The 17,119-nt window shown below is 42.4% G+C and overlaps 1 protein-coding gene across 2 annotated transcripts in view; it reads right to left on the reverse strand.

Moving 5' to 3' along the window:
* Window positions 1-2,163: 2,163 nt before the first annotated feature.
* LOC135104804 (solute carrier organic anion transporter family member 74D-like) overlaps window positions 2,164-17,119 on the reverse strand; it is a 15,895-nt gene continuing 939 nt past the window's right edge. Inside the window, exons 2-16 of one of the 2 annotated variants that reach the window (XM_064012416.1) lie at window positions 10,905-10,960; window positions 10,331-10,510; window positions 9,585-9,717; window positions 9,070-9,291; window positions 7,783-7,977; window positions 7,186-7,326; window positions 6,607-6,813; window positions 6,328-6,492; window positions 5,849-6,035; window positions 5,343-5,481; window positions 4,749-4,868; window positions 4,222-4,355; window positions 3,747-3,850; window positions 3,106-3,207; window positions 2,164-2,553 (exon numbers count right to left, since the gene is read on the reverse strand). In XM_064012416.1, the coding sequence (XP_063868486.1) occupies window positions 2,357-2,553; window positions 3,106-3,207; window positions 3,747-3,850; window positions 4,222-4,355; window positions 4,749-4,868; window positions 5,343-5,481; window positions 5,849-6,035; window positions 6,328-6,492; window positions 6,607-6,813; window positions 7,186-7,326; window positions 7,783-7,977; window positions 9,070-9,291; window positions 9,585-9,717; window positions 10,331-10,510 (2,226 nt within the window). In that variant the 5' untranslated portion in view covers window positions 10,905-10,960 and the 3' untranslated portion in view covers window positions 2,164-2,356. The remainder of the gene's footprint in view (window positions 2,554-3,105; window positions 3,208-3,746; window positions 3,851-4,221; window positions 4,356-4,748; window positions 4,869-5,342; window positions 5,482-5,848; window positions 6,036-6,327; window positions 6,493-6,606; window positions 6,814-7,185; window positions 7,327-7,782; window positions 7,978-9,069; window positions 9,292-9,584; window positions 9,718-10,330; window positions 10,511-10,904; window positions 10,961-17,119) is intronic. The other variant, XM_064012415.1, reaches the window with a different exon arrangement.

Raw genomic sequence — 17,119 nt, forward strand, 5'->3', positions numbered from 1 at the left:
ATTTTTCCTATGCTCCAGTCGAAAGAGTAGAAGGAAGGGTAAGCAGAGCAGTTTGGTCAGTTTTATCGTAATGGATGAAAAGTGAGAAAATACTTGTTAAGCTAATGAGATATATATTACTTTAAATTAAGCTAATATAAATGAGATTATGGTTACTAGCGAAGAGAATGTGAACACGAGTCCTTAGTTTTTTTTAATGATGCCTCTCTCTCTAAATTATTGATGTACCAGTATGGCGTGCACCAAGGTGCGCGGTTAGAGATACATTGAAGGTTATGGCATCGTTCACACAGCGGCTGCTGCTGCGGTTGGAAGGCACCCCGCTCCCTCATTGGCTGCGACGCTACCAATGAAGGAAGATAATGTGCATGATTTCACCGACATTCTAAAATAATTGAAAAACTTGCTTTCATGTTTTTTTTTTTTTTTTTTTTTTTTCAGGTAGTATACATGGCATGAGTAAAACTGGATGAACCCAATGTCATCTCTGCGAGGTTCCAAACGGCGATGTAATGGCCAAACACATGCTGCCTCCTCCACATCCATCCTGGTACTGCTTGGCCCTGTCTGTGCATTATTTGGCATACATGCAAACGTGTATGTGCACATTATACTCATTTAACACCGTGCTCCGATTACTTTTCATACTACATAGTGTTATATAAGAAAATCTTTAACTAACTGTTCTTACAGAGATGTTTGCTAATGTATAAAGACACATTTCATTGCATTATCTTAATTATAAAGTGCTAAATACAGTAAAACCCCTCTCATCCAGCATTCAAGTATCCGGCAGCTTCAAGTATCCAGCACATTTTTCCCCGAGCCTTAAAATCAATAAAAAATCAATGTGTACTCATAAAATCGATTAAAATTCCCGCGCGAGGCATACTTTGTTCCCTTGCCACCAGAGCGCACTGCTTCGCGCCACTCGCGGCCCACTGCACTGTGTTTACTCAGTGACTCAGTCCCGCATGTGCACTGTTTATCGCCTGACGCCTTCATCATGCCTAAAGTTGTAGAAAAGAGGAAGCATGTTGTGCTTACACTTAAGCAGCTGATCAAATCAGCTGATCTTTGTTATGGTAAGATGCGTGAGTGTAGGGTGGTGATTGTGTACATAATTTCACTTCTATTCAAGTATCCGGCATGTCGGCGGTCCCGTTGATGCCGGATAAGAGGGATTTTACTGTATCAGTAAAATCATGTATTAAGCCGTTTAGTAAAAGCGAAATCTGGCGAAAAAAGAACTTGCTTTATGTACTGGATTGTGGTAAATACAGGCAACTTGCCAACCTTAAAACTAATAATAAAAGATAAAACACGAGATGGAAGAATGAGACAAGCCCGTGTGACACCTCCAGTGGTATGTCACCAGGCCGGACGAACCTCACCGCCCCCTCAGCAAACCACGGCATGGAAGTACTGTCTGAAGCTGCAAGTTTGCTGGACTTAGTGAAAACTCCTAAGGTTACAAAGCGTCGTCAACTCAATGGTTTCTCCGCGCCACACACGCCACACCACCACAGAGCGCACGGTCAAGTACAACACTGGATGCATATTTCAACTAATTACAGTGCGCAACTTCGAGATATTTCTACGCCGCATCCCGACTGTTTCAAAAGGCTATAGTTGAAGTTACACGGGTTTATTTAAAGGACATTTTTCCTTTCTATTAATAAATTAACAAGATTTCTACATTATTAAAAAGGAGAAACATTCTTGAGAACCCGGCTTATCAACTTGTGGTCTTTGAAGACCGTCGTGGTGAGAGAATAAGGCGTTTCAAAATACTGGTCTTACCTGTGGGACTTCAGGGCAATGCAAGTTGGGGTGTTTGAGTCCTTTCAGATGTTCCCGGTCACTGCTCGCCTCATCTCTATAACACTTAGATAATGATACCGCTTCTGTTTCTTCTGTCACCCCAGAACTCATACAGCTCTCGTTATCAAGCAAATGTTGATGCTGTTGATGCTGTTGATGCTGTTCACGCCTCCACTCAGGAAACTTGGACAGGAAACTGAGCACGCATCCTATGAAGCAAATCTCGAGTCGAAACCAGTTGGCCGAAACTGAATCTCGAACTCAGTGATTCGGGTGTGGATGAAGATTATGCTCGAAAATACCTTAAAAGTGTAAAAGGATGAAATAAGAGATAACAAAATACTTTAAAATTTATTACCGAAATCAAAAATAGCTTGAGCGGCTTAGATGATACGAAAATAGTAGGTAGCTCGGTATTATAATAATTGTGTGTATGTGTGTGTGTGTGTGTGTGTGTGTGTGTGTGTGTGTTAAAACGACTGCCTGCCTATATACACCTATTTATACCTGAGTTACTTCCACCTCTCCTTCGCTATGCCATCACACCTAACACGAGCGAGTCTGTCTTCAGCGGGACGCCTTCCTCTGAATCCTCCACCTCGTCCAGCTTCTTCTTCCCGTCCTCCTCTTCGTCGTCCTCCACCTCGTCGTCTTTCAAGCCGTACAGGTCGAGCTTGTGACTGTTCAGGAAAACGATGAACTCTCCACCAATAGAGATGAACAGCAACACTGAAATGAGAGGGACAGAAGACTGACGACCATATTCTGAGACACTTATACGCCACACCCCGACTACTTTCAGCTACACGTGTTTTTCAGGATAAATTTTACGATTCTATATTGACAAATTAACAAGATTTTAGATTTCTACATTATTTTCTGGAGGATCACTAATGAAAATCCGGCCCACCATCCCTGTGGCCTTTGAAAAATATTCGTGGTGAGAGAGCAAAGAGTTTTTAGAATTCGGGCCTGAGGAAAGAAGGACGGGTGACAGTGTTCGGTCGAAAGACTGAGTCAATAGTTAAATAATAAACATAATATCAGGAATGGACATCTAACTAATAAATATTACGTTTTATAAGTCTGTCTTTCCTTCTTTTCTTTTCTTTATAACTATCCATCTTTCTTCCTTCCTTTCTTTCTTTCTTTTACCTGTTTTTTTTCCTTTACAATTAGCTCTTCGCCTGTCTTATTCTGTGTTTAAACTAAAAGAACAGTATTAGTTCTGCATACGGACATAATGCACTGAGCATTCTACACACACACACACATACACACCTGCAGGCACCAGATGCAGGACTCGACGGAAGTGATCAGAATCGTAGAGCCAACAGTTGCCCGTCACACCGCAGGACGTCTCCCATACCACACAAGCCGAGTCTGGAAGGAGCGGGGAAGACGAGACCAGAGGATGTAGAGCTGTAGTTACCTTGTAGGCTATGAGAGCAGTGACGATAGGTTATAAGATTGTGATTGAACGAAATGAGAGGGTGTTATAAAGTTGTAGTCTATGAAAGCATTGACAATGGGAGCGATGATGGGGAGAAAATAATAACTACTACACGACGAAGATGTTGTCGAGTTGTAGACTGATGAAAACATTGCCGACAGAAGTGAAAACAGTGAGAATAGAACAGTAAGTAAAAGACGGGCTATGAATAAGATAAGGAAGTTAGAGAGAGTATTAAACTTTCCTGAAATAAGATGAGAAGAGACAAAAAGAGTGCTAGAGTAAGAAAAAGACCATGAAAGCAATGAATATAGAAGAATGTTTACGTAAAAGGTTGTTGACAAGAAATGGAAAGAGAGAAACCATATTTAAACAGATTCCTAAGTACAGAAGGGGATGATAGTGATAGTAATGGTGAAAGTGGGTAAAAACAGCGTTGGTAGTAGTGATAGTGAAGGGGTTTTCTCACCAATAATAGCGCCCATGATGATTGGTGCAGGAATGAAGGCGAAGAGGCTGATGAACACTGTCATGGCGCCCAGAGATAAGCCCTTGTCCTCCTCAGACACGGCCCTGGTGGTGGTGGTGGTGGTGGTGGAGGAACGATGGTAGGGAAAAGGTAGAAAGACAAAGTTAATAATTATCGGCATTATCATTATTATTATTGTTGTTGTTGTTGTTGTTGTTGTTGTTGTTGTTGTTGCTGTTGTTATTGCTGTTGCTGCTGCTGCTGTTATTATTTTTATTATTATTATTATTATTATTATTATTATTATTATTATTATTATTATCATTATATCATCATCATCATCATCGTCATCAATAATATTACCTTAAACTAAATAACACACGTATTTCTCTCTCTCTCTCTCTCTCTCTCTCTCTCTCTCTCTCTCTCTCTCTCTCTCTCTCTCTCTCTCTCTCTCTCTCTCTCTCTCTCTCACCTCAACAAGACGATGCTGGCGCCGATGTGTCCCGTGGAGGAGATGGTCTTGATGATGATCTGGGTGAGTAAGTAGTAGAAGAAGGCGTTGCAGGGCTCGGGACAGTACCCGCGCTGCGCCGTGCCCCACTCCTCCTGCGGGAAGGTAGTGACGTGGAGGTGAGGGGAGGAGGGTAGAGGGAGATACTTGAGATGGTGTGCGGAGGGAGAGAAGAGGTGTAGTAGTAGTAGTAGTAGTAGTAGTACACACTTGTATAGTTTATTTATTTATTTTTTAAAGCGGCTAATTATTTTTTTTTCCCGTTTTTCGTTCTCTTGACTAGACCCCGTTGCACGTGAAATAAGTAGTAGTAGTAGTAGTAGTAGTAGTAGTAATAGTAGTAGTAGTAAGAATAACAGCAGTAATAGCAGCAGCAGTAGTATTAGTATTATTAGTAGTAGTAGTAGTAGCAGCGGCACATTACTCAACAACATAACACAATGCAACACTTCACAGATCCACATAGCCGGTACACCACACCAACTCACGGGCGGCATCAGGATGTCGGTGCGGTGCGGCGGCAGTGTGGTCGGCGGCGGGGGCCAGCCCATATGAGACGTGTTGTGGGGCTTAGCGTTGATGTCTATACATTTGCACTGACTATACTCCTGAGGGAACAAATCAGAATGAAAGTTAGATAGGCTTAATTAAGAAGAGAGTTAAACAAATGAGGAAGGAAGTTAAATAAGTTTGTATTCTTAATTTGATAATCCATCATAACTTATTTCAGCAGGCTCTATATTAGATGAATAAGAATAGCAAGGAAGCAAGGGAAGCAGTCCCGAAATAAAACATAATTGCCTATTCAGTACTAAGATCACAATTATTCATTCATCTACCACTCCATTTAAGAACTAGTTTAGACCTCAAGACTCTAGTGGAAGTTACCGGGACTTTGAAGAGTGTTTTCATGATTCTAGTGGCAGTTCAACAAGGATTCTGCATCATCAGTAACAGAAACAGCCATGCCAACCAGACTAATGATCTCTGTGGACTTTGAAAATAGCCGTGATGAGAGAGAGACTAAAGCGTTTAAGCATACATTAGTGATCCTGCACACACACACACACACACACACACACCACAGGTTTTGCCGTAATGTTGTCCGCCAGGCAGCCAGCGTAGCACGGAGAGTAGAAGAGAGTCCGGCCGTCCTGGGAGCAGATTGGTGTGAACTTCGCAGAGCATTCGCAATCGGCAGAGCACGCGGGCGGCAGGGCTCTGTAAACACAAGGGGGCGAGGCGGTGAGGCGGTGACGGCAGGGAGTGGAGGTCAAGAAAAGGAAATGAGCAGGAGTAATAAGGAAAGGGAGGGATCAGATTTACAATGGTATGATAACCTAAAGGAGCGTATTCTCTGCTCTTCATCTTCTTTTGACAGGGTCCAGTGGAAGTTATTGTGGTTTTCAAGGGTCTCTCCGTGATTCTACTGATAATATAACAAGACAATATTTCTATGTGTAATATCCGCCTATCATCCTCATCCTCTGGTGACAGACACCCGCACACTTTGTTCATCACTGCTCTATACACACGCACCAGCACCATCACTATCACCCTCACTAGCACCACCACCACAGTCACTCACCCCTGCACCGGGCCCACCACATCCAGCTTGGGGCAACCTAGGAACATGAGGATGACGAAACCCACACAGCTGACGAGGGTGATGAAGATGTTGTAGCCGGTGACCAGCCTCGGCCCGGGACGCCCCCACCGCATCACCGACCCGCTCACCACCGACCCCACTACTGACACTACGAGGCTCGCCATACCTGGGGAGGGGGTGGGTGGCGGTGATAATGGTGGTGTTAGTGGTGACTGGAAGAGAACGTAGGAGGAGAAGGAGGAGGAAGAGAAGGAAGAAAAAGAAGAGAAGGAGGCCGTGATAAAAAAAAATAAAGGAAAAGAAAAGTAATATAAGTAAAACAAGAATATGAAATAATGAAGCTTAATACTATCGATAACAATACTAATAGATCAAACTTAAGGTCCTCTCTCTCTCTCTCTCTCTCTCTCTCTCTCTCTCTCTCTCTCTCTCTCTCTCTCTCTCTCTCTCTCTCTCACCCGTGTAATAGTTGGCCTCTGTGGCGCTCTTCCTGAATTGGTTCTCCAGGTACTTGGGTTTGAAGTTCCAGTAGCCGGAGAGCGCCAGCAGGGTGACGGTGCTGCTGAACAGGTATCCGAACCATATCTTGTTAGTGAACAGCCGCTTCAGGGCCTTGCCGAGGTCTGGGAGAGGGAAGGCAAGAGGAGGAAGTAGAGGAGGGTGTGATGGAGTAGTGACAAGGTTCAATACAACAAAGCAACATTCAGGTTCAGTTATTCCAGTCTTCGTGAACATACTTTTGATGGTAGGTTTGGCCTGCTCCTTCTTGTTGTGGTGGAGGGCGCGGTAGTGCATCGGCCCCTTGGTGCCTCCCGCCTTTCGGTTCTTCTCGGCCTGGCGCAGATACCTCTTGCCTTCCCGCCTCAGCGTCGCCGGTAGCTTGCGCGGGAAGAAGAAGAGAGGGATGGCAGAGACCACGAGAGCCGCGCCCAGGAACACGAGGCCTGCATGGTGGAGGGACAGATGAGGAGGCGGTGAAGAGAAGGAATGAAGGAAGGAAGGGTGGCTGAGTGGAAAGAGAGAGGACAAGAAATACGGAGAAGAAGAAGAAGAAGAAGACAACGACGACGACGACGACGAAGAATAAGAAGAGGAAGAGTAGCAGTAGTAGCAACAACAGCACCACCACCACCACCACCACCAACAGCAACAACAACAGCAGCAGCAACAACAACAACAACAACAACAAGAGAAATAACACGAACACAAACAAGATTAGAAAGAAAGAAATCAATGAATCATAATATTCACTAAAGATTCTCTCTCTCTCTCTCTCTCTCTCTCTCTCTCTCTCTCTCTCTCTCTCTCTCTCTCACCGAGCCACCACGCGCCCAGCCACCGCGGATCCTTCTTGGAGATGTTGGGTTCCTTGGAGGGGTCGATCCAGTAGGACAGCATGCGCGCTCCCAGCATGAAGCCGAGGACGGGCCCCAGGATGCGCAGCAGGATGGTCAGGGCTGCGCGGGAACAGACAGGCGCGTAAAGAGATCGTTTATCACAGCGTCTCTCTTAAGAACTGTTTATAAAATTTACTAAAATGTTTGACTGGGTTCTCATGATGTTTCTTCCTATGAATGGTGAAGAATTTTTAAGGTATTGTTGTTGTCATTAGAATTATTATGAGTAAGAGTTGCGAAAAAAGTAGTGGATACGAAGATAGTTATTATATTTTGCTGTTTTTCTGTCATCCATTTGTTATTTAACGGTATTTACATATATATTTATATATGTATCATCTACTATTTATGAATGTATCAGCATCTTTCAGTATCTGTCTATCTATCTATTTATCTATCCATCTACTTTTCAAGACCACTACTATTACTATCGCTATTACTACTACAACTCCTGCTTTAACCCTCACGACCACCATCACCACCACCACCACCACCAGCACAAGCACCAGCACTGACTGTAGTAAAGCGGGTAGGTCTTCTTGTTGATGTTGTCATCGAGGTAAGAGACGCCGATGCTGTAGAAGAGGCTGATGGAGATGCCCACGAAAAACTGCGACAGGAACAGCATGATCATGACGCCCACGTATTCCGAGCCGCGGTAGTTGTCGCTGCAGTCTTCTTTGCTCCCCGTGTGGCACAGCTCCTCCGCGGCTGAAGCGAAGAGGAGAGGGAAGTGGTTAAAGGAGTATCGGAAACGTGACTTTTATTTCATCTTATTTATTTGTTTATTTATTTTGTCAGTTGCAAGGCTGTACAGGCGTGGAAGAGGAGGAGTAGAGGCTCAAGAAGGAGGGAGATTTGAAGGAGTATTATAAATGTGACACTTTCTTTTCTTTTTTATCGATTTTAAGAAAGATTTGAAAGAGGAGTATTGGAAGTGATAGTTTTTTTCATTCGACTGTGTAAGAGAAAGGATGAAGGGGACAAGAAAGAGGACATTTTAAAGGGAGAAGGAAGAATAGGAGGAAGGAAAGAAGGAAGGAAGAGGCTACAAAAAAAAGTTGGATATGGAAGATGAGGAAGAAGAGGACGAGGACGAGGAGTAGGAAGAGATAAAGAGAGGGAGGATAATGAGTGCGAGGAAAACGTGGGAGAAAGGTAATTGTTTTTTTTTACAGAAAGAAGAGGAGGAGTAAAAAAAAAAGAGGTTAGATAAGGAGAACGAGGAAGAAGAGAAAAAAAAAACGAGGACAAGAAAGACGAAGAGATAAGGAGACTTCATGCCAACAACTCGTATACGAGTATTCTTGGAGATAATTAACCTCCTCACTTCAATCAGTCATTTACTCACATCTTTATCCAACACACACACACACACACACACACACACACACACACACACACACACACACTAAACTTCACCTTTCCCAACACCTTCCTTCAACACTCACCATGCCCTATCTTCCCCCAACTTCCTTACTCTTTCCTTCAATCTTTTCCCTACCACACTCCTCTGGTCGATCACCGCCACCCTTCCCGCTCCTTCACCCCTCTAAGGCCCATTATTCTGAAACACTTCTGCGCCGCACCTCCACTACTTTCAAAGGCCTCTAGTCCAGTTGAAGTTACGGGTTTTTAAGGGTGTTTTTTTTTTTTTTTTACCGTTCTAGTGACAGATGAACAAGGTTACTACATTATTAACAGGTGAAACACTCATGAGAACTCGGCTAATCATCTCTGTGGCCTTTGAAAACAGTTGTGATGAGAAACCGAACCGTTTCAGAATAAGGACCGAACACTTACACTTGGAGCCTGTCGCGTTGGAAGCTGACACTGCGGCCATCACAGCCTCCGCGCCCGTGCCCGCCCCGTAGAAGAAGTGCGGGAGGGAGGCGGTGAAGCACGAGGCGGCGGTGAAGAGCGCGCCCACGGCAAGCCAGCGGGGGCGGTGTCCGAAGGTGCCATAGTAACTCAGGAAGATGGCGAGCAACACTTGAGAGATGTCGTTGCCCGCGAGAATGATACCTGTGTGTGTGTGTGTGTGTGTGTGTGTGTGTGTGTGTGAGAGAGAAGGTTAGTGAATATACGGATGTTTAGAATTTACTGTAATATAAGGACGTTAAATGATAAAAATGTACAAGTAAGTCAGTATATTTGTAAATAAAAACAGATAGATAGATGGCTAGATAGATAGATAGATAGATAGATAGATAGATAGATAGAGAGAGAGAGAGAGAGAGAGAGAGAGAGAGAGAGAGAGAGAGAGAGAGAGAGAGAGAGATCTTATTTGCGTGTCTACTCATCCCAGCCTCACTCACCAGTCTCTTTACTCTTCAGCTTAAACCTCTTTTCAATAGTGGAGATGACGGAGACGCTGTAGGTGAAGAACATGCCCTGCGTCACCCCCACCAGGCAGTACACCAACATGTACATCTCCTTCGTGGCGAACCTCTGCGGGCGGCGAGGCAGCAGGGCGGACGGGGAGATACGGCCGGCGGTGTTTGGCGGTGGAGAGGGGAGAAGGAAGAATAGACGGGGAAAGTTAGGAGTTATTCCATTTATTCTTTTTGTTTCTATTATCTCTTCTTTTTGTTCTTGCCTCTCTGTTTTTGTTAATTCCTATCTCCTCCCCTTCGCTCCCCTTCGTTCTTCAGCCATTGTTGCTGTCTCTTCTGTCTCTCTTCTATGTATTCCTTCCATCATTTTTTTATCGATGCCTTCATGACGCTTACTGTTACTTTCCACTGGCTCGTCACCTCTCTACTCCTGTCAACTCAGTAATTCCATGTCCCTGCTTACTACTCCCGTCTTCCTTCTTCTTCTTCTCCTCCTCTTCTTACTCCTTCTCTTCCTCCTACTCTTCTTCCTTCTTCGGCCATTCTTATTATGTCTTCTGTCCCTTTTCTATCCTTTCCTTTCTTTAATCTAATCTAACCTAACCTAAGCTAGCCAAACCTAACCTAACTTAACCTAACCTGACCTAATGTAGCTTAACTAGCTCTCAGATGGAAGCGTTAATGTTATTTTAATACTATCACTTTCTACTGCCTCGTGGCCCCCTCACCTGCAGCCACGAGGGAGTGCAGGGACCCAGGCCGCAGCGTGTCTCCTCGTAGTCCTCAGTAGTGAAAAGCTGTCTCACTTTGGCCTCCTCCTCTTCCTTCGTCATGCCGGTCCCGCCGCCACCCCCGTCTCCTCCTCCGCCGCCGCCATTTTCCCCGCCTCGCTTCTTTTTGGCTATCATCTGTTGGTGGAAAAAGGAGTGAAAATGTTTTTTATTATTGTTATTGTTGCCATTATCATTGCCTTACCTTGCCTTACACCATTACGCTCTCTGACTCTCACAAACCATTTGGCTATCTTATCCCTCCTCCTTATCACTCATTTCGCTGGTATTCCTTTTATCTTTCAGTTCCAAAGTGCTTTCCTGCCTAACACTTCATCCCACTCCACAAATCACGCCTTGCACTACTCTTCCCCGCTGCCATCACTCAGCTCTCAATGCTTTCCCGCCCAACAGTCCATCCTGTCCTCAGAATCACTCATCCCACTGCTCCTCTTCCTCCTTCCTTCATCATTCAGCTTCCTAATGCTTACATGCTTAACACTCCACCCCATCCCTGCAGCTCACCACTCACCTGGGCGCCGCTGTCACCGCCGCTACCACCGCCAGCCTGCCAACCCACCAGCGCCCCTTGCCGAAGAAAACGAATAACACTCTATTATAATTCTCTTTGTCACGTTTTCTCACTCAGTAGTTACTTTTGAGTTATATTTACGTTTTTTTTTTTCTCTCTCTCTCCCTCACTTTCTCTTTCAGTAAGCGTGCATCCTCTTCTTCCCGTCTTTTATTTCTTCCAGAACGTGATTATTTTTATTTTGTCTTCCTTCGTCAGTTTTTTTTTTTCTGTTTTAAACTTTCCGCCTTACTAGGACAGTTTTGAGTCGTGCTTATGCTACACTTATTCTTCTTTTCCTTCCCTCCATCCTTCTTTCTTTCTTTCTTTCTTTTTTTCTTTCTTTTTCTTTCTTTCTTTTCAGTACACTCGCATCCAGGATCTCAGTTTCCCCAAGCGTAACAATTCAGTCCGTCTCGCTCTCAGCTCTATTTTAAGGTGTGCGTACCAGTTTTCCGAGTTGGTTTTGTGTGTTTTGATTTCCGCACACAAGAATTTTCCTTCATAATCTTACGGAGTGTTGCATCTCATTGTCTTACCTCCTGAGAAGAATTATTGTCAGACGCCGTTATGTTACAAAATTGTATTGCTTTATCTAAATACATATATTTAGTTACGTATCGCGAGGTTTGTGGAGTAAGAGAATATTCTTTGTTGTCTCTCTTCCGCTTTTCATGTATAAGGAAAATATTGTAATGTTTTTTGTGCCTCTCTTTTGTTAACTTGATATGCGTATCCTATTTATTTACTTATTTATTTATTTCCCACAAGATCTGCAAAATAAAAACATATTCTTGTGCCCTCTATCATGTTTACAGTGTCGCATATCTTCACCATTTCACTTGCTTATTTATTTATCTTTTTTTCAAGGCTATTACGCAAAAAAGAAAAAAAAAGAGAAAATAATAATAATAATAATAATTTCCCTAACCTCGTTCTTCTGTTTTTAAAATGTACCTATGTGCTGTTGGAATTTACGTGACACAAAGTTACTCATTATACTCCGACATCTAACTTGAGATCGCCAGAGTTAAATAAACCTTCCAAACTTTTCATATTTTCAAATCTCTCGAACCTTTCAAATTTTTTTCAAACATAACAGAAACGACAGATGTTCTTTCTACGTTGGCCTGTATTCTTAAACACTCGGACGGCTTATCTCGAGTACTTTTAGCAAGGTGCAGTGGGTATTATCACTGTCCGCGGGCTGGCGATGGGGCTTCCTTTGGTCACGTGTGATGAGAAGCTGGAGGGATGAAGGGAATGAGGGACGGTGGAGTGTTATCATTATATCTGTCTATCTATCTATTTATCTGTCTGTCTGTCTGTCTGTCTGTCTGTCTGTCTGTCTGTCTATCTATCTTTCTATGTATGTATGTATCTATAAGAACATAAGAATATAAGGAAGTTATATTACAAGTTACAAGTTACAAGTTACAAGAAGCCGTCTGGTCTACACGTGGCAATCCCTGTATGATAATCTATCTATCTATCTATCTATCTATCTATCTATCTATCAGATTATCTATTCATCAGTCTTTCATACTATTTGCCTATCTATCTACCAGTCAAATCATCTTTCTTACTATCTATTTCTCTATCTATCTATCTACCTATTCATCTAGCCAAATGCCGTATAGACGTTAGCAAACATAAAATACTATACCTTTCCAGCTTCTGCCCACTTACATCCCTACATCACCCTGACCTTACTCTTGCTATCCCACCTCAACACTCTCCCTCTTGCTCAGCTACCTGGGGTTCTCTGCACATAATCAATCTATTAGGGTCAGGTAGTGGTAGGTTAGTATCGTCCTGTCCCGCATCCCCCGACACTGGCAGCTCTGTTCGAATCCCTCTAATTTACGTGCCATAAAGGGGACAGGAAAGGAAAAAAAAGGAAGGAAGGAAGGAGGGAAGGAAACGAAAAGAAAGAAAAGAAATGAAAAGAGAAATAAATGAAAAAAGAAAAGAAGGAAAAGAAAAGAGCACAAAGAAAGAGAAGAAAAAACGATTAATAAATAAAGACAGAAAATAAGTAAATACAGAGAGAAACAAACAAACAATCAAACAAAAGAAAAAAATAAGGAAAGAAAGAGAAAAAAAGAAGAAATGAAAGGAAAGAACTAACATTATTCTATCACTCCCGGAAAAGGAAAAGGAAAAAAAAAATAATGATGTGAAGCAGAGAGGAAAGTTTGAGTTAGAAGGAAATGATTAATTCACAGGACGCGCCATCTGGTGGAACGGCAGGGCACGCAAAGGCTCCTTCTCTTCCCTCAGGGGCTGGAGAACACTACGTACGGTCTGATTGGTGACTTGTGTGCTACCCTAGGAGACTTTGTGGTTCTTCTTCTGTTTGTTTCTTCTTTTTTCTATCTATTTATTTATTTATTTATTTATTTATTTGTTTTAGGAAATGGCTTTGCGTGTGTTTTCTTTTTATTGTTTACTATTTTTCTTTCTTTTTTTTAAGTCGGTCTCTCTGAAAGAAAAATAAAAACTATGACTCTATCTAAAACTGTATACACCTCACAGTTGTCACCATTTTAAACTTTCCTCTCTGATTGACTTTTTTTTTTTAAGTGTTACAAAATAACGTTTAGTGTTTCCCGTTTTTCTTCATCTTTTTTCTTTCATTTTTCCTGTCTTTCCTTCCTTCCTTCTTTCTTTCTCTCTCTTTTTTTTTTTTCTCGTACCGTTTGTAATTTTTTAACCCCTTGTATAATCCGCTCATCGAGTCAAGAATTCGATACCTTTCAATACGTCAAATTCACAACATGCGGCACAGCACTGCACATACCCACGGCCCTTAACACGCCACCATACCCCACCCCTGCAGTCATGAGGCATGCACGCTGGTGAGGGGCTAAATAAAGGGACATTATAAAAAAAACCACTGCGTCAGGGTGACAGGCGACCACCTCGAGATGACGGAGGATAAAATGATGTTCGGGACTGAGCCAGAACCACGTCAGTGATAAGGAATACCAACGTTGAGTTTTTTTTCTTTTTGTTTTTTTTCATCGATAAGTCAGTCATGTGGTATTTAGTAACCTGTAACAAGGCGGCAATAGTCTAGCCTCGCTGTCTCCGTGTCTCCAACATATCAGTGTGAAGGCTTTGAGGAGCAAGTAGATTGTTGAGGAGGGAGAGATATGGAAAGATTGAGTATGAAGAAAGGGAAGAAGAAAAAGAGAAAAGGAAGGAGGGAAAGATAGAGAGTATAAAAGATAGAATGTAGAAGTATTAGTAGTAGGGGTAAGCATATGGTTGAGGGCAAGAAAGAAATTTGGGATAACAGAACACGGTAACGAATCAGGGAAAGACGAGAAAAGAAGAAAGACGAGAAAAGGACGAGAGAAAGAAAGTATATAAGATTGTAGTAGCAGTGATAGTAGTAGTAGTAGTAGTAGTAGTAGTAGTAGTAGTAGTAGTAGTAGTAGTAGTAGAAATAAGCAGATGAAAAAGAGAGAAGATATGAAGTAACTAAACGCCTAGCAACGGAGTTAGGGGAGAAAGATGAGAATAGGAGGAAAAAATAGCTAGAAAAAGAAGATTGCAGTAACAGTAGCGAAGTAGAATAAGTAAGTAGATGGTTAAGAAAATTTGGGATAACTGGACACAATAACAACAGGAGGTAGAGAAGAAAGAAAAGAAAAGGAGGGAAAGACACACACACACACACACACACACACACACACACACACACACACACACACACACGTTGGCCTGATAAATCAAGCAATGCTCATTAATTAAATGCATCCCATCTCGCCTCTTATCGCACGCTTGTGATGATGAGCGATCCCACTAAGAGAGAACTGCTATCTTATCATGGACACTGTTTATCTTCCACGTGGCTGAAGGGGGCTGGTGACGAGGAGAAGGAGGAGGAGGAGGAGGAGGAGGAGGAGGAGGAGGAGGAGGAGGAGGAGAAGGAGGAGGAGCCAGAAGGAACCAAACAGAAAGACGAAAAATAGTCTAAGAATTGATAGAGAAAAGGCTGAAGAAAGGTAAAATTTTTGGGAAGAAAAGAAGAGAAAAAGGATGATGAAGGAGAAAGGAGAGGAGAAAACAGGAGCCACACAAAAGGAAGAAGAAAAACTGTTTAAGAATTGATGGAGGAAAGCTGATGAAAGGTAAAATAAAAGGAGAGACAGAAGAAAGCGGGAAAGAGAAGAGAAGAAATGGAAGAAGAGGAGTAGGAGAAAGAGCCAGGAGAAGTCAAAAAGAAAGAGGAAAAAAGTCCAAGAATTGATAAAGGAAAGCTGAGGAAAGATGAGATAAAAGCGGAGAAAGGTAAAAGAAAAAGATGAGAAGAAAAATTATGTGAAAAGAGACAGGAAAGGAGGAAACAGAAAGAGGAAAAGTAAGCTGAGAATTGACAGCGGAAGATTCTGAGATGATAAATTACGAGAAGAAAGACGAAAAGAGAGAAAACGGAAAGGAAAGAGGTAGAAGAGGAGAAACCAAAAGGAACTAAACAGAAAGAAGAAGGAAAACAGACAAGAATTATAAAGAATAATGCAAAAAGGAAGAAAGAGAAAAAAATAGAGAAAAAGGTAGATGAAATATAAAGGAGAATGATATACAAATAAGGATTAGAAGAGAAGGAAAGGAGGAAAGAAGAAAAAGGAGATAGAAAGAAGAAATAAGAGGGGTATAATGATGATTAAGAGTTGAGGAAAAAAATAAAAGGACGAGGAAAAGATGAGAAGGGAAATAAAAGGAAAAGAAGAGAAAGATGATAAAAAGGAACTTGGTAGAAAAGCAGGAAAAGAAGAAGTAAGGAAAGGAAATGCGAATGGGAGGGGAAATTACGTGAATGGGGAGAACATGAGAATAAAGAGGAAGTAGAGGAGAGGAGAAGAGAAGTGAAGGAAAAGGGATGGAGGAATAGAAGTGAATAAATGAAAGAAGAGAGAAATAAAGGAGAATCTAACGGATTTAGATGAGAAAATTCTCTCTCTCTCTCTCTCTCTCTCTCTCTCTCTCTCTCTCTCTCTCTCTCTCTCTCTCTCTCTCTCTCTCTCTCTCTTTCTCTCACTTCTTCCACATGACTGCACCACTTTCACAAAATTTCCTTTCATCCACACAAGTCACCCACATCCACCTCACAAGGGCTCCATTTACTTCACTTCTTCCATCTCTCTCTCTCTCTCTCTCTCTCTCTCTCTCTCTCTCTCTCTCTCTCTCTCGTTACAAAAGTCTGGTGAGATATATTTAAACTTCATTATCTTTGTTCATCATCATCATCATCTTCATCATCATCATCATCATCACCATCATCATCATCATCATCATCATCATCATCATCATCATCATCACCATTATCACCCCATTGTTTAATCCCTCAGCGTTTTACACTTGCATAAGGCTGCCCCTCCTCCTCCTCCTCCTCCTCCTCCTCCTCCTCCTCCTCCTCCTCCTCCTTCTCTTCTAAATCCTTCTTCTTCGTCTTATTTTTCATATCTTTTCTTATTGATAATCACAATGCATAATTCACTTATTCCTCCTCCTCCTCCTCCTCCTCCTACTACTACTACTACTACTACTATCAATCCCATTACTTATTACCTCTCCAAAATACTATGAAATTTCAATAGGGAACACACACACACACAAACACGCACACACACACATGCTTGAAATACATACATACATTCAACATACATCCATGCATACATAAACAAGTACATACATACGTAGCTATCTTATGATTTCATGTACAGATACAAGACTGATAAGGCACAGATAAAGACCTGCACCTCTCTCTCTCTCTCTCTCTCTCTCTCTCTCTCTCTCTCTCTCTCTCTCTCTCTCTCTCTCTCTCTCTCTCTCTCAAGAACTTGGGAAGCATCTCTCTCTCTCTCTCTCTCTCTCTCTCTAGTTCTCTAACAAAGTATATGAATGGAACAGAGTCAGTAGTCAGGTCGTTAGTGCCGAGTCAGTAAGGTGCTTTAAAAGATTAGATTATGGATGGGATGATAGGTGGGGCTAGGGCGGGTCACGTGTAGATCTGCTGGCTTGGTGGATGGAGGTCTTGACACGTGACTGACATGAAGGCATTGGGTATATTTACGTAAGGACCTTGCTGCACTTCGTAATGATAAACTCGGCAGGTGGATTGGAAGTAATGAAAGGAAAGCTTAATAGGAATGGCGTTCACTTGC

This window comes from Scylla paramamosain, chromosome 11 (genome assembly GCF_035594125.1).
Source record: "Scylla paramamosain isolate STU-SP2022 chromosome 11, ASM3559412v1, whole genome shotgun sequence".
NCBI lineage: Eukaryota > Metazoa > Arthropoda > Malacostraca > Decapoda > Portunidae > Scylla > Scylla paramamosain.